General features: G+C 34.0%; 2 protein-coding genes across 4 annotated transcripts in view; both read left to right on the top strand.

The window, feature by feature from the left end:
• LOC142337513 (selenocysteine-specific elongation factor-like) overlaps positions 1–24671 on the top strand; it is a 286977-nt gene that overhangs the window by 212863 nt on the left and 49443 nt on the right. The gene's annotated exons all lie outside the window — the stretch shown is intronic.
• Positions 1–24671, top strand: part of LOC142337514 (testicular acid phosphatase homolog) — a 265886-nt gene that overhangs the window by 212865 nt on the left and 28350 nt on the right. For all 3 annotated transcript variants that reach the window (XR_012758950.1, XM_075386793.1, XM_075386794.1), the window contains exons 3-5: positions 268–447; positions 705–857; positions 8309–8503. Coding sequence is in view for 2 of the 3 variants with exons in the window: in XM_075386793.1 (XP_075242908.1) it covers positions 268–447; positions 705–857; positions 8309–8503 (528 nt within the window). In the remaining variant the exon portion in view is untranslated. The remainder of the gene's footprint in view (positions 1–267; positions 448–704; positions 858–8308; positions 8504–24671) is intronic.

Below are 24671 nucleotides of genomic sequence, written 5' to 3'. Positions count from 1 at the left end.
GGGTAGCAAAACAGCGTGCGGCTACGTGCCCTTAGCGTCTCTGCATCGGGTCTGGTAAAACTGAACAGGCTACATGACACTCGCGGCGGGCACATTCCAGAAAATCACTGATACCTGCGATCCTTTGGCTTTTCTGGCTTTGTCTTATTTAATTTTGGGTCCATCCAATTCATCCGTTTTTCTTTTCGTACAAAATGATCCAAGAATGCGAATGAGCAGGGTGGAAACATAATGAGCAAACCCGCCGTACGGAGTCTCTTTTTATAGGTATGTCGTCATGGCGATAGAGCACCAATATTCTTGTACCCGAACTATGAGCACTCCGATAAGTGGCCCATGGGTCTGGGTCGATTGACTGAAAAGGGAATTCAACAATGCTACAACAATGGACTCATGTACAGAGAACACTATAAAGACTTGTTTGGTGAACACTACAATTCAGAAAAAGTAAGTTGAGTCTTCCGTTCAAACGATGTTACGAGTTGCTGCTATGAAGCATTTGACAATTGCGTGCTACAGAGCATTAAAAATTAATTTTAAATTTAGAAATTGTTGTATTGTTTGCTTTGATTTTTTCCAGTGATAAATGGACAAAGGACGTTATATGGTTAAACCAATATGCGAAGATGGTAGAAAAATAGAACAATCTGATGAAATGTTTTTAGAGGTACTATTGTAATGTTATTCTTCACGTTCTGGTTTAGGTTAGAATTCAGAGTTCTTACATCGACAGAACGATCGTCAGTGGACAATCTTTTGCAGCCGGATTCTTCCTCAACTCGGATTATCTGCCAAAATTAGACAGCAGGAAGTTCATGCCTTACCCTGTTCATCAAATATCAGAAGACATAGACTATGTAAGTGGATAATTTGATATTCACTCACAATTACTTGTTGGTCGAAGCGCGGATCGAACGTTTGATCCAATTTTCCATTTGAAACGAATCCTTTGACATTATTATGTTTAAAGTGGCAATTGCTTAGCATGTACGTGGAGACTGTATGTGTTTTATCGTCGATAATTTGAGTCATCGTGGTGTTGGTAAAGAAAGTTTTACGTAGAAGCACGTTATTTCTATTAGGGTCTGTAAAAATAAATTTTACATATATAGGCAGGGGATATATTAAGTTAACGTAAATTTAAAAATTCGAATGAAATGAAAGAATAGACTTCAACTCGAAGTCAACTAAATCCATATTCAATCAATTAGATCAAGTAACGTAATGTACAATGGACATCCAGAATTAGGTCTTAAAATGCATTTTGCTTGTCGGTTTCGATGCTTAATGATTGAGAAACCACACTAGGTGCAATATGCGAAGTTAAGAATCTTGAATCTGTTACATCAAATCAGCAAAAGTTTGGACCAGTTATCAAAACTGAGCTCAATCATTGAGTCTCCTTTTGGGGAGATTTTTCGAATTGTTAAGTTCAATACGCAGCATTGGTAATGTATGTTAGCACATAATGATCCAAACCATCCAAAAGAATAATATTTGAAAAGACATAGAAAAAAATTCCCAGAAGTGTACCCTGAATAATACATTCAACATAGTTGTTTGCCCGGTTGTCTTTTTCAATTAGATAGCTTAAGTTTTGAAACATTCTGAAATAAAAGTTTCATTTTTCGCCCAAAAGGCGCGTTCTAGGCTTCAAATTTGAAAATTTGAGAACTGATACCTCTTTGAAGGACTTGAAGAAATTTCACGTGTTTCAGTTGATAATAATTGGCATTCTTATTGATGTACAAATTAAAAGATCTGTAAAATGTTTTTGGAATTGAAAAATGGAGAAATTATGGAAACGGCAACTGAGTGGAATTTTTTTCATGGGTATGAAACTATGCTCCAAGGATTCTCAAACCCTTTGCAACATAAGATAAATTAAATCGAGGAGTGTATTCTTGTTCTTTGAGATATACATTTTTTTTTGTATGAGAAAAACGATAAAAGTCTGGGAATTGTCGGTAATGTTTTAAGCATCAAATTATCAGAAAAGAAAAATCTTAATTGTTAAGGATTCTTTTTTTCGAGACCAAGAATAAATGTGAAAACTGACTTCAGTAGTTGTTACGATTTTCATTCGACTCTTTAAAGTGCTTGTTTTGACTTTTGAGCTTTTAAATTGCTCTTGAACGAGGTTCATAGCAATTATTGTAAACGTGTGCGTCTTTTTATGCAAAATTTTTGCTTGACAATTTTGACTTTTCGGGTGACTTTTACGCTCTTGACTTTTTGCGTTTCGCGTGATCTAAAATTCTCTCTCAATAGAAAGAAAGAAAGAAGAAAGAATAAATTTCTCCATCATAATAATTATCAACAATTTAATAAATTACATAATACATTAATAATTCATAATATCTATCAATTAAAATTATTTACATATCAAAGGTATCTCGGAGAGGACAGATAAACGGGACTATTAAGCCCACCTAGTATCTGCCCTGGCTAAAGAAAAATTATTTGTCTGCACTTCGATTTTCATCGTCGATTTTCTATGTGCAGACTTCGTTATTTTGCAAAAATATTTCCATTTTTGAGGCCACTGTACTTACGAAGTAAGTGCCGCAACAATTTTTGACAAGAGTTTATGGAAAAGAAAAAGGTAAAAAATTTTTTTTAAAATGTTTTGAGGGTGGGTACGGATTTAGCATATAACTTTCGTTAAATTTATGATAAAATAGCATATTTTTTTGCCAATTTTCGGTTTCAATTTTTTGCCAATTTTTGGTGCTAGAACTTCATTCTTTCTTAGTGTGTTAAATAGCTTTGCACAACGATATGAAATAGGGGAGCGCTCAAACTGCGTTTTAAAGAAGGGTTACTTTAGGTAGTTTTTGGTAGATCTTCTGGTGTTTCTGGTACTATGCTCATGCTAAAAGAATTCATTTAGATAATTTTCGCTATGCATCTTTTTCAATGATTTCAGGACAAATTTCAGCAGCTCATAAACATGGAACTCGAATACTGTTTATTAGAGATAAAAATGTCCCTAGAACTATCTGACCTTCTCCTGAAGTAAATGAATTTTAAAATTTTTTTCTGCAGAATGTAGATAGGTAGAAGCGACGAGTAACTGCAACAGCCATATACCAAAATACTGTATTGAATTATTGAGTTAACATTGCTTCGATAGTAATCAATTAGCTGTTTACGGGGTACATAGTGACGCAGCTTACATATAATACCACACTGTTTTGAGAGTCTTTTCTTAATATATTCTATAAGTGATTGAAAACTGAATTTACTATCTACATAGATTCCGAGATACTTAAAGAGATTACGAACTCCAATAAAACATCATCAAACTTAAACACTGATTTGGAAGCACTGTTTTTATTCCTTATATTCATTTCTACTGTTTTATCCATATTTAGTATTAACTTATTAGCAATCAACCAATTATTGATGTTCTGCAGATCTTCTTGCACTGAATTATCGTGAACTTGTGAACTTTTTCGAGTTGTTCCTTTAATATCATTGAGTAACTTATTTGTTTGCCTTGAGTCTCCAATACGTGATTCGAATTTTTGTGCTTCAAAATCTTTTTTAGCTTTTTTAACACTTTTTCCAAACTTGTCGCGTAACAATATGAATTTTTTGCTGCTTCATTGTTATGCGGATTTTGTTTCATTCTTCGATGTACTTTGTTTTTTTAGACGCAAATTTTGAAGGGTGTTTGTAAACCATTTCGGTACTTTCGATTTTTTATCAGCCAAGCTTTTAAGAGGGGCATACTTGTTAGTAATTTCCAGGAAAAGGCTGTTAAATTTTGCTATGCATCTTTTTCAATGATTTCAGGACAAATTTCAGCAGCTCATAAACATGGAACTCCAATACTGTTAGTAATTTATTAGAGATAAAAATGTCCCTAGAACTATCTGACCTTCTCCTGAAGTAAATGAATTTTAAAATTTTTTTCTGCAGAATGTAGATAGGTAGAAGCGACGATTAACTGCAACAGCCATATACCAAAATACTGTATTGAATTATTGAGTTAACATTGCTTCGATAGTAATCAATTAGCTGTTTACGGGGTACATAGTGACGCAGCTTACATATAATACCATACTGTTTTGAGAGTCTTTTCTTAATATATTCTATAAGTGATTGAAAACTGAATTTACTATCTACATAGATTCCGAGATACTTAAAGAGATTACGAACTCCAATAAAACATCATCAAACTTAAACACTGATTTGGAAGCACTTTTTATTCCTTATATTCATTTGTACGGTTTTATCCATATTTAGTATTAACTTATTAGCAATCAACCAATTATTGATGTTTTGCAGATCTTCTTGCACTGAATTATCGTCTTTGTCGATTGCGGTGAGGTTTGTATCATCCGCAAACAATATAACATCAAGAGATTTGCAAACTAATGGCTGATCATTGATATAATTGAGGAACAATAACGGACCCTGAATTGAGCCTTGTGGAACCCCAAAAACTATAGAATTCCACGAGGAACAAGTTCCATTTACAATAACCCGCTGTTGTCTCCCTTTTAAGTATATTGTTACCCAATTTAGAGCTGGGCCCCTGATGCCAGTATTTTCGATCTTTTTCTATAAGATATCATGTTCAATGGTATCAAAAGCTTTTTAAAGATCAAGATAGAAACTGACAGTTTTTACATTTTGGCAGTTCAATCTTATTTTTTCAACTAATTCAACTAGAGCGTCAATTGTGCTGTGTTTGGTACGAAACGCAAATTGCTTATCGAAAAGCAAATTATGATATTCCATGTAAGCATATATGCGAATGAACAAAGCACGTTCTATAATTTTACTCCATACGTTTAGTAGAGAAATTGGCCTGTAGTTTTTTTCATCTAGTTTTGATCCATCCTTGTGAAGAGGAATGACTTTGGCCTTTTTCACATCATCGGGAAATATTTCTCCTTCAAAAGATTATTGATTATCTGGGTTAGGTATGGAATCGCAACATTTGATGATAACTTGACTATGTCATTTGAGATATCATCATCAGATGAGAATTTATTATCTAGATTATCAATGATTTCCCTAACCTCGTCACAGGTTATTGTCTTTAGATACATTGTGATTAATTTCGTCCATTTTAGTTTAAGGAACGTGTTTAATGTTATATTTCAGCTTGGGACCAACATTGGTAAAGAATGTGTTAAATTCCTCAGCAATTTCAGCGCTGCTTGGATCAGTGCAACGTGCATTGCATGTATTCAACGCAGGGACTTGTGAACTTTTTCGAGTTGTTCCTTTAATAGCATTGAGTAACTTATATGTTTGCCTTGAGTCTCCAATATATGATTCGAATTTTTGTGCTTAAAAATCTTTTTTAGCTTTTTAACACTTTTTCCAAACTTGTCGCCTAACAGTTTGAATTTTTTGCTGCTTCATTGTTATGCGGATTTTGTTTCATACTTCGATGTACTTTGTTTTTTTAGACGCAAATTTTGAAGGGTGTTTGTAAACCATTTCGGTACTTTCGATTTTTTATCAGTCAAGCATTTAAGAGGGGGATACTTGTTAGTGATTTCCAGGAAAAGGCTGTTAAATTTGCTGAACAACTCATTGGTACTATCAGATTCGAAAAAGTGACATCGATTCCTTAGGTTCCAGTCTACGTCAGTTAAATAATTCGACCGTTTTTCTTGATCTTTTATAAAGCTTATGTCTCTAAATAGCAAATAGTTTTGTTCAGTATCAACATTAATTGGCCACTTCATTAGGATGGGATAATGATCTGAAAAGTTTTCATGAGTTAGTACACTAAATTCAGGGCTGGCAAAATTTTGATATATAAAATGATCTAAACAAGTTGCGGAGGTAGAAGTTTCCCTGGTAGTTTCAAGATTAGCAATCTGAAAATCATTAGCAGATATCGTGCAAAGATAATTTGAATGTAATTGATTCTTTACATGAGTGTCGATGTTAAAATCTCCAGTTATAACGGTAGGACAATTTATGGAAGTTAAATCATTCAAACATTTATCCAGATTTTTGACGAATTTTAATTTGTTCTTGGATCATTACACCACCTGGATCATTCTTAATTTGAATCATTACACCTCCGCCAAGCCTGTTCCTATTCTTAATTGCATAATTATTAAAGCCTGGAACTAATAAGGAATCGATGTCGTCGTTTTCAGTCAACCAAGTTTCAGTTAGACATAACATTTGATGGAGACTCAAGACTATGAACAAGTGCTTCCAAATCGCTTAAGTGTTATTTAAAGAACGAACATTAACAGTCAGTATTAAATTGGTAAATAGGATCTATCACATGAAGATACAACTGATTTAGGTTCCTCCTCCGTGCAGTTCTCTGCCGGAGAAATGCCGCTGAAAATAAAATCAGTTTTTCACATCTTGCAGTTGTTAGCCTAGTTCATCACCACCTTCATATAGTCCCGTTATCTTCTGAATAAATCTTTCATTCTTGTATTGGTAAAGTATGTTACTTTCTCGCGCAAACCATTGCAATGCGATTATCGCGCTTCATTAGGTTTAAAAAAGCTAAACGGGGACGGCTAATATCTTTAAACACTTTAACATTGGCGTATCCGACAAGATTCTCCAAACTTTTCTTCTTCTTCTTCAGCATCTAAATTTTTGAAACTCGCCTGTTCAGGCGGACAATTATTGGTCGCTTGCCTCTTTGTGCACCTGGTAGCTTGTTTGCAATTGAAACTTCCTGCTCATCCACGTTAACTTCTATTTTGTTCGCACATTTAACAATTTCCTTGATAGCCTCCGCGTACGTTTCAGGTTTTCCATCATCCTTGATAACCTCAGGCAGTCCAATAACCTTGATGTTTTCACGCCTGTTGTAACTTTCCAGTAGCTTGGCTTCGGATAGGGACTTCAAGTTACATCTTTCTTCTTGCACAGTTAATTTTTGAGCGAACTCATCTTTCAACTTGGCAATTGCATCGTTGATGGCTGCTGATACAGAATTCCGAACTTCTGCTTGAATGCCTGCATTAATACTTGGCAATTGAGCTGCAAGTGCGCTTTGAATGACTTCTTCCATCGATCTTTCTTCAAGCGGACTCAATTCGAGCAACCTCTTTTGCTTGAACTTGCCTTGATCATGGGGGTGCGATCCATGTACCGAAGAACAGGTGGTTGTCCATTGACGTCATTGCCGGTTTGGTCATAACTCATCTTAAACTATTTAATAAGTTTATCACAACAATTAGGCTTCAGTCACAATTTCAAGCAGTTGAACTCAATTGGCGGCAATTTAATACTGAAAGTGAACTGAAAAGTGCGCTGAAACTGGTGTCATTTTTTACTTTAAATCTTATTAGTGGTATATGTTAACCTCTAATGTGGTTATTTTGAAGCCCACTTTTGAACTTCTTAGTCCCATTCCCCCCCCGACTGAATCAGGCTGCAATTGATTAGAGCTCCCACTAGTCGTTCGAGAGCAATTCTTCCGACGTTTAGTCGGTTGTTTTCTTTTTAAAACCTGTATTTTTTGTCGTTTTTTTTGCCTCATGAAAAGCTCTTTTGCGGGCTTTTTATAAAAAGGTGGAAACTTCGATTAATTCTGGCCTGAGTTTTTTGAAGAGTTTCATAGTCTGGCCATTGTTTTTCCAGAATTGTTTATAGGTTCAGGTGTTTTTCCCCGTTCTCCCCTTCTTCCTCCTCACAAAAAATAACGATAGACTAAAACTGATTTACTAAGAAAAGCTTAAGCTCATATTTTCTGACTTTTTTCTCATTATGCTGAAAGTGCTCCTAAACAGCAGTTGATCAGCAGAGCAATATAAAATGAACCTTAAACAAAATGAAACATATAAATGGGATAGCTCTGTAAATCACGGTTTTAGATACCCCGTGTTTGGAATTAGTTCTAATACGTCTCAGTTACCAGGTTTAATGTTTTTGCTATGGATACCAATCCCTGTATCCTCTCATTAAGAAACAGGGGTGTCTAACTAATAAGTTTGTATAATCAATTTTTCCGGCTTTTTGAAATCCAGAGGTGTTATGAGAATTAGTCGTGGCAATTGTCCGGCAATCTACCAAATATGGTCATATTTTAAAGTTGAAAAAGCGAAAAAGGTGAACTGTTTTGATAGTTTTAAATATAAATATCTCCCCGAGAAGTAAAACAAAGAAATGTAAATGTCTCTTCAACGGTCGACTCTGTTTTTAATGGCTTTTTAATGATACCCCAGATATCGATTAACTAAAATTGGCGTAAGAAAGAAAGTAGGGCTTTTGCAATAGTTGAAGGGTTTGAGGAATAATTTCTCTCGTGGTTCAATTATGACGTAAAATATAAACTAAGATTTATGCTATGTTTTAGTACCTGGCTGGTGGAAGGAAACTGTGCCCGAAACTACAGACTGCCTTATCAAACTATCAACAGTCGCGCGAGTTCTCACTGTTCGTGGCGGAGAACGAGGAAACTATCAATCACATATGTGACAAGGCCGGATTCCCATTAGACAGATGGTCACTATCTTGTATAAGACACTTAGCAGATACCAACACTTGCGACGTTAGCTATCTTTTTTCCAATTACTTATTAAAAGGCCGCTTGAAAAATGCCTAGAAACTCATTGTTTTTTGGAGGCAAAATTTTCAAAGTATTTCAACTTTCGTGCTTTTCAAGCTCATCAACAAATAGCTGATGAATTAGTTTTACATCCCGCAAATTTGATTTTTCAAGTCAAGTAAAAAAAACCAGGAATATAAAATTGGCAATATTTAGTATATAAAAATACTGGATTGAAGTAATCGATCGAGATGGATATTTGATGGAAATAACTTCCAAATTGCTTCCATGATTTTCACACGTGTTGCCTTTATAAATACATTCAGAATTTTTGATTAAGAAATTTTTAGTTAGAATTTTTAGATACAGATGTCCTTCTGAGTCCGAATGATATTTTATTAAACGTCAGTACGGTAGAAAATAGTTCGCTTTGATTTCGATTTGTTTTTCATTTCTTTTTATAGCTGCGAAGCTGTAAGCTGAGCGAAGCTATATTGCGGTGCTCTTGGTTTTTTTTTACAATTCAAAGAATTTTTACAATTCAAAGAATTTGAATTGTATTGGGGCGCTGTCTTTTTACGACTCGAAGAGGAGTATTGGAGAAGTCCTTTTTTTTAATCAATTTATTGGAGTGATTTTTGAAGCGGGAAATAAAACTCGTGAAAAAATTTGGAGTGATTTTGGTGCTGAACAAAAGTGAAGAGCGGAGCGAAAAGAGAGTGGTTTTTGTTCATACCGCTGTTTTTGAGAGAGCGAGAAATTGATGTGTGAAAAAATTTTCTCTAAGCGAGCGAAATTTTTTTGTTCACGTGCGGCTTTTAAAAGCAGTTTTTTGCAACTTTTGATGGTTATGAGGTTTTATTATAATATTGCATTAGTTTTAGGTTTGTTTTGATAAGAATTGAAGGTTTCATGTAGTTAATTTGATTTTTAATGCTAATTTGGAGGTTTTTGATCGGTTTTGCTGATTTTTAGATGAAATTTAATGATTTGTTACCTGTTTTTTTGTTTTACTGCTTTAAGTGGGATTCGAATAGAAGCTTGTTACTTATGGAATTGTCAGATACCAACTGATTAAAGTTTTGTTGGAATAAATCATTTTTTTCTTAGGAAAAATGACAGAAAAATTGAGAGAATTTTAAACCATTTTTCTCATTTTTTGCGGTTTTTCTTTTTTTAAATCTTACACGAGTGTCTTACACACCCTATTATAACTTGCCCATTGTATTGCGATTTTTTCATTGCTCTAATTGCAAAGGAACCTTATTCGGCTTTATGTTTCCTTCTACTATTAAAAAAATTCCTTTATTTTTTATAGTTTTTTTGTTCAATTTTTTGAATGCCGTTTCTATTCTTCCTGAATTTTTTATGGCATTTGTGGAGGTTTAGGGTTCACAATAGTTGTTCTAGTTGTTTAGTAATAAGTATGGGCAATTTTGGATATGAATCTTTTTGTTGAGAAATATGACAAAAAATGGCGAAAATTGGAATTATTTTAAATTTTTTTTTGAAGTTTTTCGTTTTTTTTCTGTTTTTTAGACAAGTTTCTTAGCCTATTATGACTTGCCTATTGTTTTGCGAGCATCTATATACCCTATTCGCTGAAAAAAATTTTTCTTTGGATTTATATGATTTTTTAATATTAAAAAATTTACTTTTTCCAGTTTTTTAGTGCTTTTTTTCATAATTTGGCCTCAAGTATTTTTAAAACATTCACTTAATTGGTTTTAGTAAGCGCTAGTTGTTTTGATGAAGTAATTTTGGCAAAAATAGTTATTTCGGGATCTTGATTTATAACAAAATTTGATCAGATTTTTTTTTCAGAGTTTAACAGATTTGATTTTTTTTGTTTTTACTTTTTTGTTTTACGGTTTGGTTGGAGATAATCGTAAATTAGTGGAGGCAAGTTTTTTCTGATGAGTAGTTGGATGGCGGTTAAATAGATTTTCACTTCGAGTCGTTTCCGGAAGTCTTGCGGCTATGTTTTTTTTTTTTAAGATCTGTTCACACAATTTCATGATTTTTGAAGTCAAATTGGAGTGGTGATTTTGGTCACGCCGAAACAGGAAATGGAGCGAAAAAGCGAGTGGTTTTGCGGCGTGAATTTTTTTGCTCTAATTTTAAAGTAGAGTGAGAAAACGGTGTTTGAACAAAAAATTCGGTTTCTCGGTAGTGGTTTTTTTGTTCACATGCGGCAGTTTCACTTTGATTTTTACTGTTTTTTCGATTTAATGGATCGGATTTTTTTCTAAATGGTTTTTCCAAACCATTCATAGTCCGTTCTAGTTCTAGTTATTGTGTTTAATCAATGAAAATTCTTTGAATTGTACGTCAGGACTTGTCCTGCTATGTTTTTATTTCGTCGTCATGATTTTTGTTACGACCATATGACGTCACAGCTACTTTTTGTTCATTCGTTCATGCAATTTCAACTGAATTGCATGTGTGCGACTTCTTCACTTTGAAATTGACTTTTATCTACTTTAATTCAAAGAGATAAGGTCAAATTGGTGTGTGTCACTCTCAATTAAGGTTTTTTGAGATCAGCTAAAAGAGGCAGCAATAACTCAAAATATAACATATCCGCCTTCAATGAAAAGACGAATTTTTTTGGTCTGTCTTTTTTACTGTTTTTTTTAGACTGCCGATCTACGAGTCTATTGCGGCTATTTTCTGGCAATCTGCCAGCTAGGTTTGTTTAATTCGTAGGGGCAATAAAATAATTTTCAGTATCTTTATATAACAAAATTTTGCAATTTTTCGATAAAATTTAAGTTTTTCAATTTTTTTTTCTTATTTTTTTATCTGATTTTTTTTTAAGAAAATGGTTTTCTCAATTCACTCATAGTCCATTCTAGGTCTAGTTTTTCTGTTTAGTCGATGAAAATTCTTTGAATTGTACGTCAGGACTTGTCCTGCTATGTTTTTTTGTTTCGTCGTCTGACGCTCTTTTTTCGTTTTAAATTTGTTCACACAGCAAAGCTGAAAAAGTCAAATTTTCTGAATGACTTCTTCCTCTCACTGACGGCATTTGCGCGCGTGACGTCATTTCTCACTCGCTTTAGCAAAAGTTTTTAGGTTATTTGCGTGATTAGATTTTGATCATACGTGACTTACCTCACTCAATAAAATGACTTTTGCACTTTAAAACTCAAGTTTAATTTGAGTTTGTTTAAGGTCAAAGGAACTCATATGTGCAGTAAAGGTCCCTAATAAGAGGCTTCTGTGGAATGAATTTTAACAAGCGTTGTTAATTTATCGCTGAATGTTTTTTACCTAGTTTTTTGAGCGGCATCGATTTTTTTTTCAATTTAGATCTGTATCTGTTTCTATCTCTATTATATGGCACGCAGGTCTATTCTTTCGCAGCTATTCCGGCAATCTGCCGGCTATGTTTGATTATTCTGAAAATGACAGTTCGGATTAATGGGGACCTGTGAGTTGTCTATTTTATGAATACCGATGTGATGTAAAATTAGTTGAGAAAAAATGAGCAGGTTTTGAAGCTGTAGCGGTTCACAGAAAAAATTTTGTCATTTAAACTCGGAAAAAGTTCTCATTTTTGAGCATGAACTTTGAGCGAATTTGAAGCTGCAGATAAATTGTTACGATCACAAAAATTAATTTAGAGCTTTATTTCAAACTGCTCTTGTGCTAGTACGGAGACTCGTTTCAAAAATGGGATTAATTGGTGAAGCCCGAGGGCATTAAGTGTCTAAACAGAGCTCTAGCAGCCCCCTCCCCACAATCCGTCACTGCCCCCCCCCATGGCCCCGCTTTATCTTCGTCTTCTCTGCTTAAGCCAGCTACAACCACCGCCTATCGTCCGAGAGCAATTCCTTTGACGTTTAGTAAGTTAGTTTATTAGTAGTTTGGAATATTACGGCTTAGGCCTTCAGTTTCGAAAGTGCATAAATACAGCTGTTGAGACGTTGAAAAGGCCAGATACCATAATTGTGCCAGCAAACAAAATAAAAACTATGCGAGGTGAGTTTTCGTTGTCTTTTTCGCATTGACAAAACTTTTGTACTCGAATGACTTTATACGTGTGAATATAAAGCTAAGGTAACCTGAAAAATCCGTTCCGTATAATGAGCTTTATGTGGAAAGGTCGCAGGGAATTCAACTGTTTAATTGTTTGAACGAAGTTTGAAGCAATCATTGTAAACGTGTGTCTTTTTTTATTAATGGCCGCAAAACGATAGCTGAGGCTATTAATGGCCCTCTCTTGGTGTTTACGACTCGGAGAGGAGTATTGGTCTTCTTTAAGTTTTTTAGTCGGAAGTACTGCGTTCAATGAATGACTTTTCGACTTTGAGAAGTGTTTTTGACAGAATGCCGCGTGTTTTCGAATTCCTAATATTGCGTTTCAAGTCCAATATGGGCAAATATTTCTCAAGTTTTCAGTTATTTTTTTGGATTTTTTCATTAATTTTTCATTTGGATCTTTAAGCGGACTTGTTTTGAAAAACCAGTGAATAAATTAACTTCTTTTTGACGATTCATGCATTGAATGCCACTTTATAACGGTGCCTATTATTGTTTTTGTTGAATTGTGCACATGCTAACTGATTTTGGCAGTTTTTATCTAATTTGTCTCGGTTTTTTGTTCGTATTTTAGCTTTAATTAATTTAAAAAAAAATAGTTGTATGTACCGTCAGGGATTTTAAATTCGGTTTTGTTAATAATTGAATTAAGTTCTGACGTTGAATCTTTGAAATTAGGTAAAACTTTTTTCATAAGTGGAATTTTTCTAATTTAATTTTTAAATTTCAAAAATCAGTAAGTAATCTTTTTTGTTCCTGTTTTTTTACGATGTGTCCATATTTTCCTTGTTCTAACATGTATTGTTCTAGCATTATCCTAAATTTTTTGTTTTATTCGCTCTGCTTTTATTATTTGTTAGAAAAATTAATGATTTGAGCCTTTCTTAAGTTTGTAAAAATTATATTTGTAATTGATTTCATTAAATATAATGCAGCTCTGACAATTTGCTGGGTTTGTCCGCTTAAAACTTACCTGATTTTTACCTTCTGCGAATATACTTGGTGGCTTAGTTTTGGTTTTAAACGACTTCTTTGTCTTTGAATATTATGCTGTTTTTTCTCTTGTTAATTAATTTTGCTAAAGTTTGAATTCATTTTGTCTATGATATCTCAAAGAAGGGAAAAGTCTTATTTTTGTCTTATTTTGGTGCTACAGTGACTCCGAAACAAAGAAGGATGTTTTTTGAGTCTTAAGTTTTACTATTCTTTTTTTGAACTTTTTGAAAAAGTTTTTTCTAACAATTTTATCTGCCTTATGCTTTAAAGATGTGTGTTTTAGGCTGCATTGTTGATTGCAGACTTATATCCTTATGAGAAAAGTATCACGTTTGATGAGAGTTTTTGGCCATGTAGTTTTTTTGAGCTATCAATATTTAGAATTTAGAGTTTTGGTCCTTTTTCAAAGTTACCAATTGTTTTTAATGTGAAATTTCTCTGTATCAAGATCTTAGTGATTGTTTTCTGTCATAATTATGTATGTATTAAATTTCCAGTTTTGGACTTTTTACTGAATCGTGTCGTAATTTTTATTTTAGCGTGATTTCAACGTGCTCCAAAGATATCAATTCATCAGCGGTGTCTTGGTGACATTGATGTAAATGTTACCGTTTTTTAAATCAAATATGGCGAGGTACAGAGTTAATATTTCATACAAAAGGTTATGGTTTCCACTACAATTGCAGTTTTCTATGTGAAATTCTGAAGCTTTGAATCGCTTCCGGAATTCTTCTGGTTATGTTTTTTCATTTCGTCAAGATTTTTGTTACGACCACATGACGTCACAACCAATTCAAATCTGCTGTTTCATTCGTTCATACAATTTCAACTGAATTGCGTGTGTGACGTCTTTTTTCACTCTTATTGGGGAAATTTTTGTTCAAGCGCGTGGTTGTTTTTGGTCAGACGTGACTTATTCAATCTTTAAAAAATTAGGGCAGCTAATAGAAGCAGCAATTAGTTATACAAATTCTTAATCCAAATACAACATCTCGGCATTTAATAAAATGAAATGTCTTTTTTCTCCGCTTCTTTTATTATCTTTTCGAGAATCAGATGTATGAAGCTATCGTGGTTATTTTCTGGCAATCTAACAGCTATGTTGTAAGTTTTTACTGGACCATTTTCTTCTAGAATATAGGAGTCGAAATTGGAGTAGTGATTTTGGTGTCGCCGAAACAAGAGGAGCGAAAAAGCAAAGTTTTGCTGTGTGAAATTTATTGGCTCCAGTTTTAAAGTAGAGCGGAACAATGTGTTTCAAAACAATTGCCGTCGTTTTTCCCATGTATTCATAGTCTAATTTAGGTATAGTTTTTGTTCAATCTTTGATATTTCTTTGCATTGAATTTTTTCAAGATAAGTTCACATTTTCCGATTTTTGATGGCAATTAGAAGTGAAATCAAAGTATCGTAGTGATTTTAATCAAGCTGAGAGTTGCAAAGAGAGCGAAAAAGCGAGTAAGTTGGAAGCTTGAATTGTTAAATTAAATTACTCTTAAAGTGATGGCGAAATTTTTGAGCGTTTTTACTCGTTGAAAGCAATTTTTTCACGTGCGGCAATTGACCATCCTTTTCTACTAATTGTTTCCAGATTTTCTTAACTAATGGTTTCACGAAGTCTTACGTGTTCTAACAATGAATAATTGTATTTTTTATTTCAGTTAATGGTTTATATGACTTAGACACTGTTTGTTTTAGTAAAATAGTTTTTGAAAACAAATATTGTCAAAGTGATGAAAAATACTAACTATGAAAACAAACCATTAATTAGACTCATTTATGCCTCATTATCAAACGGCGAGAGCTGTCAATAATGACAGTAAGTGATAAAACAGCAGAAATTAAAAAAAAATTAGCACTATTTCAAAAATCATTGATTTTGTTTGAAAACAAGTTAACTACTTCGTTCGTGTTCCTAACTCGTTTTCAATGTCAGTGATTTTTTTTACTCGTGCTCAGTTTTGTAGTTTTTGTTGTTTTATCACTTAGTCTGCTTAATGACACTTCTCATCGTTTGCCAATCAGGCATAAATGAGTCTAATTTTTGGTTTGACTTAATTATTAATTCTCTTCACTCAAGCTGAATAATAACAGTTCTCATAGTGAGGCCTAAGCTAATCGAACTAATTGTTTAAGTTCATAGCTAGTGCTTTCGAATTTGACACAATTTGTTCTAAAAATGTTAACTAGTTGTTTTGCCCATTTTATTGTTCATTTTGATTTGTCTAAACTTAATCTCATTAATGGCAAGTATCATCGGTTGCCAATCAATCATTAATTCGAATTGTTGTTATGTTTTTATCGTCATGGTTTTATGGCTCTTAAACTTTTCATTTTTATAATTCTGGATTTTGATTCTGTGAGAGAACTAATTTTTTTTACTTGAAAAATTGTATTTTATGCTGTAAGAATTTTAGCATTTAGTTTTGTGTTCTTTCTTGACGTCACTATTTTTCAAAGAAGATTTTTTCTCTCCATGCCGTTTTGGCTTTTTTATTTCGACAAGTTCGTTCAATTGTGTACTCATTCTAAATACGCGTAGTGTCAATATGTAGTGTTCTTATTCTTGTTTTGGAAAATTTTTATAATTCTTTGAATTTTTGTGTTTCTTTTTTTTCATACAGGCCCATATGTTTCTTTGGCTGTATTAGTTAGTTGTCTTATTCAGAGTTGTCCTTCTATGTTTTTTAATTTCTTTTACCCTTCGATGACGTTTTTCACTTGAAAGTCACAACTTTCATTATTTTGATTTCTGACTTACCTCACTTAACTGTTTCAACTGAATGGAATTGAGAGTTCATTCAACAAAATTAAGTGTATACTTTCAAGATTAAAAGGCGAACGCAAAAGAATTGACTTAAAGCTCGTTCACTAAGAGTTAATGTTGAAAGCCCTAATTTATTGTATCAAGTTGTCAAGAGTTCCGTAGAGCATAAGCTAACTGGTATCATTAAGCTTTTCGCCCTCCTATTTAAAGATTTATTTCACTATATTTATTGTATCTATTGGAATTGAGGACTTAATTAGAGGACTTTTCGTCACTTTAAAAAATTAGGCTGTCGTCAATTTTTTTTACGAACTGATTCAACAATTGATTCAATCGTTTTTTTTCACAAACTGATTCAATCCATGGGTCTTTGGGGTCAACGGTTGTAACTTTCCTGCAATTTACCGTCTATATTTATGATAAGCGAAAGATGAAATTTTCTTAATTGCTCTCAATCGAAGTTGGTATCAATTAGATGAGTCCTGTGGTCTTTTTTATGCATTTTTCTGTGTGATCGATGTTTTCGTCTGACGCTTTTAAATTTTCGTCCTCAAAAACGGAATGGACAGGTAGCGCTCGGAGGGCATTAAGTGGCTAAGCAGCTCTCTCGGAGCCTTAAGCTTTACCGGTTTCTAAGTATGCAATTCACCTAAACTTTTGGAGACAAAATTTTTTATTCTTTTATTTTCGGTTAGTTTCATTCAGAGCAAGAAACGAGGCACTGTGGTATCAAGACTAGTCCTGTTGAAGTCGCAATTTTTTTGGGCTCTTTCTCAGCAAGATTTTTAGTTTAGGTTCAAATGTTAATGATAACCGGACTGCTCAGAGTTTAGCCGGAAACATAAAGATTTATCGTAAGCTTGTATTTTGCAGCCATTTTATAATAGTGAGAAACTTGTTGACTGAGTTAGATTGCTTTATGTTTTTATTCAGTGTTTGTTACACTTTCACACTTGGTCGCGCGGTAAGAACTGATTTTATCTGTGCTGAAGGCTGAGCCCTCCGTTATCTGTACCATGACCTTATTAGACGATACATCAAAAATATCTTCTCTGAGGTCTTGTTTGAAAAGAAAACTTAAAATGAAAACAAAATGAAATGTTACTTCTACATGCTTATAGCGCTTGTATGCTAAACAACAGTTTATGCCCCGACGATACCTCGAATTTTGATAGCCTCCCGATGTCGCGCTCCAAACTCCGGTAGCTTTATTTATATTATCAACTCTGACCTTTGATCGCGCTTCAGAACTACCAAACAGTAACAAGCTGTATTATATTTGTAGAAAAGGAGACTATTATAAATAAAGTTGTATATTAAATTGGTAAATAAAGTTCAATTCGTCAAATAAAACTTTCAACTGAACTTTGAGCAAAGGATTTTTACCCCGCCGGCTTGTCAGACATGTAGCGGTAATATTCGTGGTCCAGGATATGTCCAAAAGTGTTGGTCAGTTTTTGACATTAGAAAATGAGTTTGGAGACTCGAATGAGTTCTCCATGTGCACGAATTTATTTCGAATTCCAAGTATTCCTGGCGGACTGAGTTGAGCCTCTTTTAACTGCCCAGGTGTTTGAATATATCTACGTAGCGCAACAAAAGTTCAAAAAAAAAACGCCGATGAACAACAGAAAATTTAAAATTGAGAAACAAACAGATCGTTGTAGATTTCAGATTTCAACGTTTACGTTTTATAAACAGAAGCAACAAGTGCATTTTTGAGTACATTAAGTGACAGTAATTCAAGTTGGGCTCAAAACCAATCGGGCTCTGTCATTGCGCTCAGGATTGTCTCATCATCTTTTTAGTAGCCGCCGTCAGCCTCTCAACGGCTATTATTTGAGCGCTCTTTTTTTCAATCCAAAGTATTTGGATTGTATTGGTGCGCTGTCTTTTAAGGATCGGTTCATGCCAATGAGAAGTCAATTAGAATGGTTATTTAGTCATTCTGAAGTAGTCAAGTGACCGAAAACACGAGCAGGAGCAGGTGTGAAGCGTGATTTTTTTCTTTACCTTAAAGTGGAGAGAGAAATAGGTGATTGAACCTTTTTCTGATTTTCGGAGTGGAATTTTTTTCACGTGCGTCAATTTGACTTCTGTATTCAGTTTTTCTTCTCTTGAGTGCTATTGATATGGTACATATATTCTAATTACGCCTATTTGAAATTGCTTGATTTCATCAACGATCAGCTAAGGTTTTTTGTGACTGACATTATTTGTTATAAAATTACGCCCAAAAAATTTTACTTGATTTATGACCCTTTTTTAATATTTCTACGCTGTATTGTCACATAGAATCAATAGTAACAGGCACCATCGCTCGCCCATCAGGTATAATTGAACGTAATTGACGGTTCGACATCTTAGCTATCGTAGCTTGTGCCTTTCTAAGGTATGCGAATATTTGTTGTGCTTCTTGTTGTCTTATCATTTAATCTCAATAAAGACCAGTATCGTAGGTTTATAATGGGGATCAAGTTAATTGATTAAATTTGTTCTTATCTCTTTTGCTTATTGCCGTCTTATCGCTTAATTTCATTAGTAACAGGCCCAATCGCTCGCCCATCAGGTATAATTGAACGTAATTGACGGTTCGACATCTTAGCTATCGTAGCTTGTGCCTTTCTAAGGTATGCGAATATTTGTTGTGCTTCTTGTTGTCTTATCATTTAATCTCAATAAAGACCAGTATCATAGCTTTATAATGGGGATCAAGTTAATTGATTAAATTTGTTCTTATCTTTTTTGCTTATTGCCGTCTTATCGCTTAATTTCATTAGTAACAGGTCTCATCGGTTGCTAATGAGGGTTTAATTAATCGTTTAGTTAAATAAGTATTTAATTCCGTAGTTGATGCTTTCTGTGACGTCTACACTATTTGCTATAAGGGTAATGAGGGCGAGCGAGTTTGAGTTTTGCGAAATGTGTTGTAATATCGTTGTAATAATGTATTTTCAATAATGAGTTTCATCGGTTGCCTGAGTTCATGAGGAATGTGTGAATTTAATTAAGTGCTTGACTTCATAGCAAACGTTTTTATGATTTCAGAAAATAAAAGTTAGTTTTCTGTCTTGCACGTTTTTTTTGTTTTTCTTTTGGTGTTATCGCCTAGTTTCAAGAATAACGGTTCCCTTTGGCCTTCTAGCTTAACGTAAATTGGCCAATTTGTTGGTTTCAATTTTCAGCTTACGTTTTCCTTGAATGAGTTTTGTTCCTTGACTGACATTTGTTTTCGAAGTGTTTAAGTGCTTTTGTAAACATTGCGCTCATTTGTACTTGTATTATCCTTCGCAACAATTAGAACTGCTTAAAGATTTTAAATAACAGTTATGTAGTCTTCATCCTTCGACCCCACTGACTTTCAAAAAAAATCTGATTTTGCCGATTTCCTTGCCGGTCGCTAATTCTCTGAGTTTTCACATTGTTTACTCGTTTTAAGGATGCGTAGAGTCAATATTGTCAGAAAGTGTTCTTATTAGTGATTCATAAAACACCTGATCTTGGAAAAAATTAAAGATTTTCATTCGCATATAGTGTCATGAGCTTTAATGACGGTCTGTTTGCTTTCGCTGAAAAAGATTCAAATGTCAGGTCCTTAGTTAATTCACTTCTTTGGATTGTAATTGTGGACATGTCCTGCTATGTTTTTACAATCCAAGAATTGGATTGTATTGGAGCTGTTGTTTAGGCGTTTTCCCACATTTTTCGATGAATTCGATCTTTCAGAACGGGATGAACAGGTAGGGCCGCAGTGGGCATTAGGTACCATTAGAGGTCCAAAGCTGGCTTTAATAGTTCCTCGATTGCTTAGAGCGGTGCAGCTGCTGGGAAGGCTTCTTCAACTTTAAAATGTCATTTTTATGAGTTGAGCACAAAAAGGTCCAATTCGCGTTTTCTCGTTTTTTTTTCAAATTAATGTTGAACCAGTCCGAAGTTTAGGTTTGTGAAAGCTGATAAATGTCTTTTGTCAGATATAATTACTTTTTATGACCCTTTTGTGTGCTATATATTTTGCTACTGCAAATATAAACACGACGAATGATACTACGTATACTACTTCTCTGAAATTTGTTGTCATTTTTTAAGTTTTGCTGTCTCAGGCGTCATAAAATCTTTACATCTAGACATAAAATGGTCTAGGGCAATGGCACGCTTTTCAGCATTTTAATGTCTTAAATTTCAGCAATTGTTTTTGCAGTTTTTTCAAGAATATGTTATTTTTAGATTTTTTCTGGCCTCAATAGCCAGAAAAGGCCCTCTAGGCTCTGACAATAGATTACTTCAAAGTTTTTAGTGGCAATGGAATTATTTTCAACATTTTTTTGTCACGATTTTAAGCATTTTTTTGATAAATTTTGCAAAGTTTTAAAATTTTGTCTTCTGTTGTTTTTCTTGCTTGAGGGACCAGGTAACCTCCTCTGGGATTCAAGTAGGTGTTATTAATAGCCGCACAGCGATAGCTGGGGCTATTATTGGCATTCTCTTGGTTTTTTACAATTCAAAGAATTTGAATTGTATTGGGGCGCTGTATTTTTTTTTAAGGTCTGTTCACACATTTTCATGATTTTTGAAGTCAAATTGGAGTAGTGATTTTGGTCACGCCGAAACAGGAAATGGAGCGAAAAAGCGAGTGGTTTTGCGGCGTGAAATTTTTTCGCTCTAATTTTAAAGTAGAGTGAGAATACGGTGTTTGAACAAAAATTCGCTTTATCGGTAGTGGTTTTTTGTTCACATGCGGCAATTTCACTTTGATTTTTACTGTTTTTTCGATTTAATGGATCGGATTTTTTTCTAAAAGGTTTTTCCAAACCATTCATAGTCCGTTCTAGTTCTAGTTATTGTGTTTAATCAATGAAAATTCTTTGAATTGTACGTCAGGACTTGTCCTGCTATGTTTTTTTATTTCGTCGTCATGATTTTTGTTACGACCATATGACGTCACAACCACTTTAAATCTGCTTTTTGTTCAATCGTTCATACAATTTTAACTGAAGTGCGTGCGTGACGTCATTTTTCGCTCTTAGTGGAGCGAGTTTTTTGTTCATTCGCGTGATTAAATTTACCTCACTCGAAAAATGACTTCCTCACTTTGAAATTGACTTTTATTTTACTTTATTTAAAAGAGATAAGTTCAAATGGGTGTGTGTCACTCTAAATTAAGGTTTTTTGAGATCAGCTAAAAGAGGCAGCAATAACTCAAAATATAACATATCCGCCTTCAATGAAAAGACGAATTTTTTTGGTCTGTCTTTTTTACTGTTTTTTTAGACTGCCGATCTACGAGTCTATTGCGGCTATTTTCTGGCAATCTGCCAGCTAGGTTTGTTTAATTCGTAGGGGCAATAAAATAATTTTCAGTATCTTTATATAACAAAATTTTGCAATTTTTCGATAAAATTTAAGTTCTTCAATTTTTTTTTTAAAAATTGCCATGTTCCTTGTTTGTCAATCTTTGAGCCAATGAAACTTTTAAATGCTTGCATATGTGTTACTGGACAGATTCAAGAGACACAAAATTGGTTTTGAACTTTTAAATATTCCGAAATTGAGAAATTTTCCTAAAATTTTGCGATTTTCAATTTTTTTTTAGTATTTGTCATGTTTCTCGATATTTTCTATCGTTTTGGCCTATAAACTTCTTTCAAGGCTTGTGCGTGGGTTATTGGGTTTGTTTAATTAGATCAATTTTGGTCAGCAGGGTAAAAGCTTCCAGAGTTTTAGCAATGATTGTAGCAAACAACTTTTGAAATTGTTTTTCTTTTAGGCTGGCATGTTCAATTGATCTGCTCTTCAGGTACAGTAGTTTTAAGTTTTTCATTCAATTCTTTGTATTGTGTTTCAGGATTTGTCTTTCTATGTTTAATAGCCGCACAGCGATAGCGGGGGCTATTATTGGCCTTCTCTTGTTTTTTACAATTCAAAGAATTTGAATTGTATTGGGGCGCTGTCTTTTTTCTTTAAGATCTGTTCACACATTTTCATGATTTTTGAAGTAAAATTGGAGTAGTGATTTTGGTCACGTCGATACAGGAAATGGAGCGAAAAAGCGAGTGGTTTTGCGGCGTGAAATTTATTCGCTCTAATTTTAAACTAGGGTGAGAAAACGGTGTTTGAACAAAATTTCGCTTTCTCGCAATTCCACTTCGATTTTTACGGTTGTTTTAATTTTTTGGATTGGATTTTTTTGGAAATGGTTTTCCCAATCCATTCATTGTTCATTCTACGTCAATTTTTTTTTGTTTGAAAAAAATTTTCATTTCTCGCAAGTGGTTTTTTGTTTACGTGTGGCATTTTGACATTGATTTTTTTAATCGTTTGATCTGATTTTTTTAGAAATGGTTTTCCCAATTCACTCATAGTCCGTCTAGGTCTAGCATTTTTTGTAGTCAATGAAAATTCTTTGAATTGTACGTCAGGACTTGTCCTGCTGTTTTTTTTTTATTTCCTCGTCGCGATTTTTGTTACGACCATATGACGTCACAACCACTTTAAATCTGCTTTTTGTTCAATCGTTCATACAATTTTAACTGAAGTGCGTGCGTGACGTCATTTTTCGCTCTTAGTGGAGCGAGTTTTTTGTTCATTCGCGTGATTAAATTTACCTCACTCGAAAAATGACTTCCTCACTTTGAAATTGACTTTTATTTTACTTTATTTAAAAGAGATAAGTTCAAATGGGTGTTCGTCACTCTAAATGAAGGTTTTTTGAGAGCAGCTAATAGAGGCAGCAAAAATTTATACAGATTTTTAATCAAAATATAAAATATCAGCCTTCAGTGAAAAGACAATTTTTTTTGGTCTGTCTTTTTTACTGTTTTTTTTTCGAGACTGCAGATCTACGAAGCTATTGCGGTTATTTTATGGCAATCTGCCAGCTATGTGTTTGTTTTTTGCTTTACCTGTTTTTTCAACGTTTTTATATAAATCACGACTTTCACGTTTGACTCCTGACTTACCTCACTCGCTGTTACAACTGAATAATTTTTAATTGCTCTCAAATAAAATTTGGAGCAGTTTTATTAGTAATGCGGTCTTTTTATTGCGATTTTTTGCTCGACCGATTTTTCATCTGACCCTTTTAACTTTTCGTCCTTGAAATATTTGAACAGGCAAATCAGGAGACAATTTCATGGTGTGATGGGCGTTTCAGTTTGCCACTTAGTCACCCCCGCTTGCCTCCCCCACCCAACACTCTCACCCCCAATGCTAGAATTCCTAAGCCCCAACTAGCTGGCTACTACTGAAGTCGACCGGTCGTTTGAGAGCAATTCGCTCGAGTTTAGTGAGTTATGTTTAGTGAATGCAGTGAATACTCAATGTAGCGAACCCCGTCAATATCAAGAGAAAAATCAAAAGAAATGGGATAAACCGATAAAGCCCCGTCATTAAGTCATAGTGCAGTAGGTTATCAAAGTTCATTAGAGCGATTTCTAACATTTCGTTTGCTCTTTCCTTCGAGCCTTGATGGTAAAAGATTTGAAAACCTTTAGTTTGATAGTGTTACATCATTATTGTTCTACAGGTTGGTTTATAGTCGTTTTACAGTCAATTATTGGTGATATAGCTTCATGGCTGCATAGAGCTTCATTTCGCAATGCGAACCCCATTTATGCAAGTCAATGAAGTCTTACTAATTGATCTTGTTAGTAACATCTTCTAATTGTTGATTATTTTGTATGAATCTTCGGGATATCCGTATTCTGATCAAACATTTATTAATCTGAATTTTATAGTACCGTTTTTGCGAAATGTTATTGAAAGCCTTTTCGAAATATAGGTGAAATGCTTTCGACCAAAATAATTTCCCTCTGGATTTAACTGGCGTGAAACCTATGCAGTAGACTGTTTTGTTTTGAAGCCAAATTGAGAAATATCGTTCTCAGTGTCAACTAGAGCTACTGGATCATTGTTTTCTCAATGATTTTTGGACGTAAAGCAGAAGCAACAAATAGGCCATTAATGAAGAGTTTCAGTTCTGCCATCCTTTTAGACTGCTGTTTAATTGCTCTCAAATGGAGTTTGTAGCAGTAATATTAGTCCTGTGTTCTTTTTCACAGTTCTTATACTACCCGAATTTTAGTAAATTTTTTGTCTTGAGAAACGGGATCAACTGGTAAAGCCTGAGAGCATTAAGTCATCGAGCCATACTAGTCTCCAAGAGCCATGGTAGTCTAAGTAGGCGATTTTTCGAATCTTCTGAGAACTTAAATTGAAGGGTGCCTTCCATACTCCCCCAACTTCCGGGTTGAATGGTTTTGATGGGAATGTGTACTCTCTCGACATTCAAGAGATTTTTTGAGCCGGTTTAAATCAAAATTTGTTCGAAGTTGTCAATATATTGAAAGTGAAAGAATAATAGCC

Source organism: Convolutriloba macropyga, chromosome 4, assembly GCF_964194025.1.
Source record: "Convolutriloba macropyga chromosome 4, txConMacr16.3, whole genome shotgun sequence".
NCBI lineage: Eukaryota > Metazoa > Xenacoelomorpha > Acoela > Convolutidae > Convolutriloba > Convolutriloba macropyga.
The sequence above is the reverse complement of the archived record's forward strand: the minus strand, read 5'-3'. Positions and strand labels throughout refer to the sequence as shown.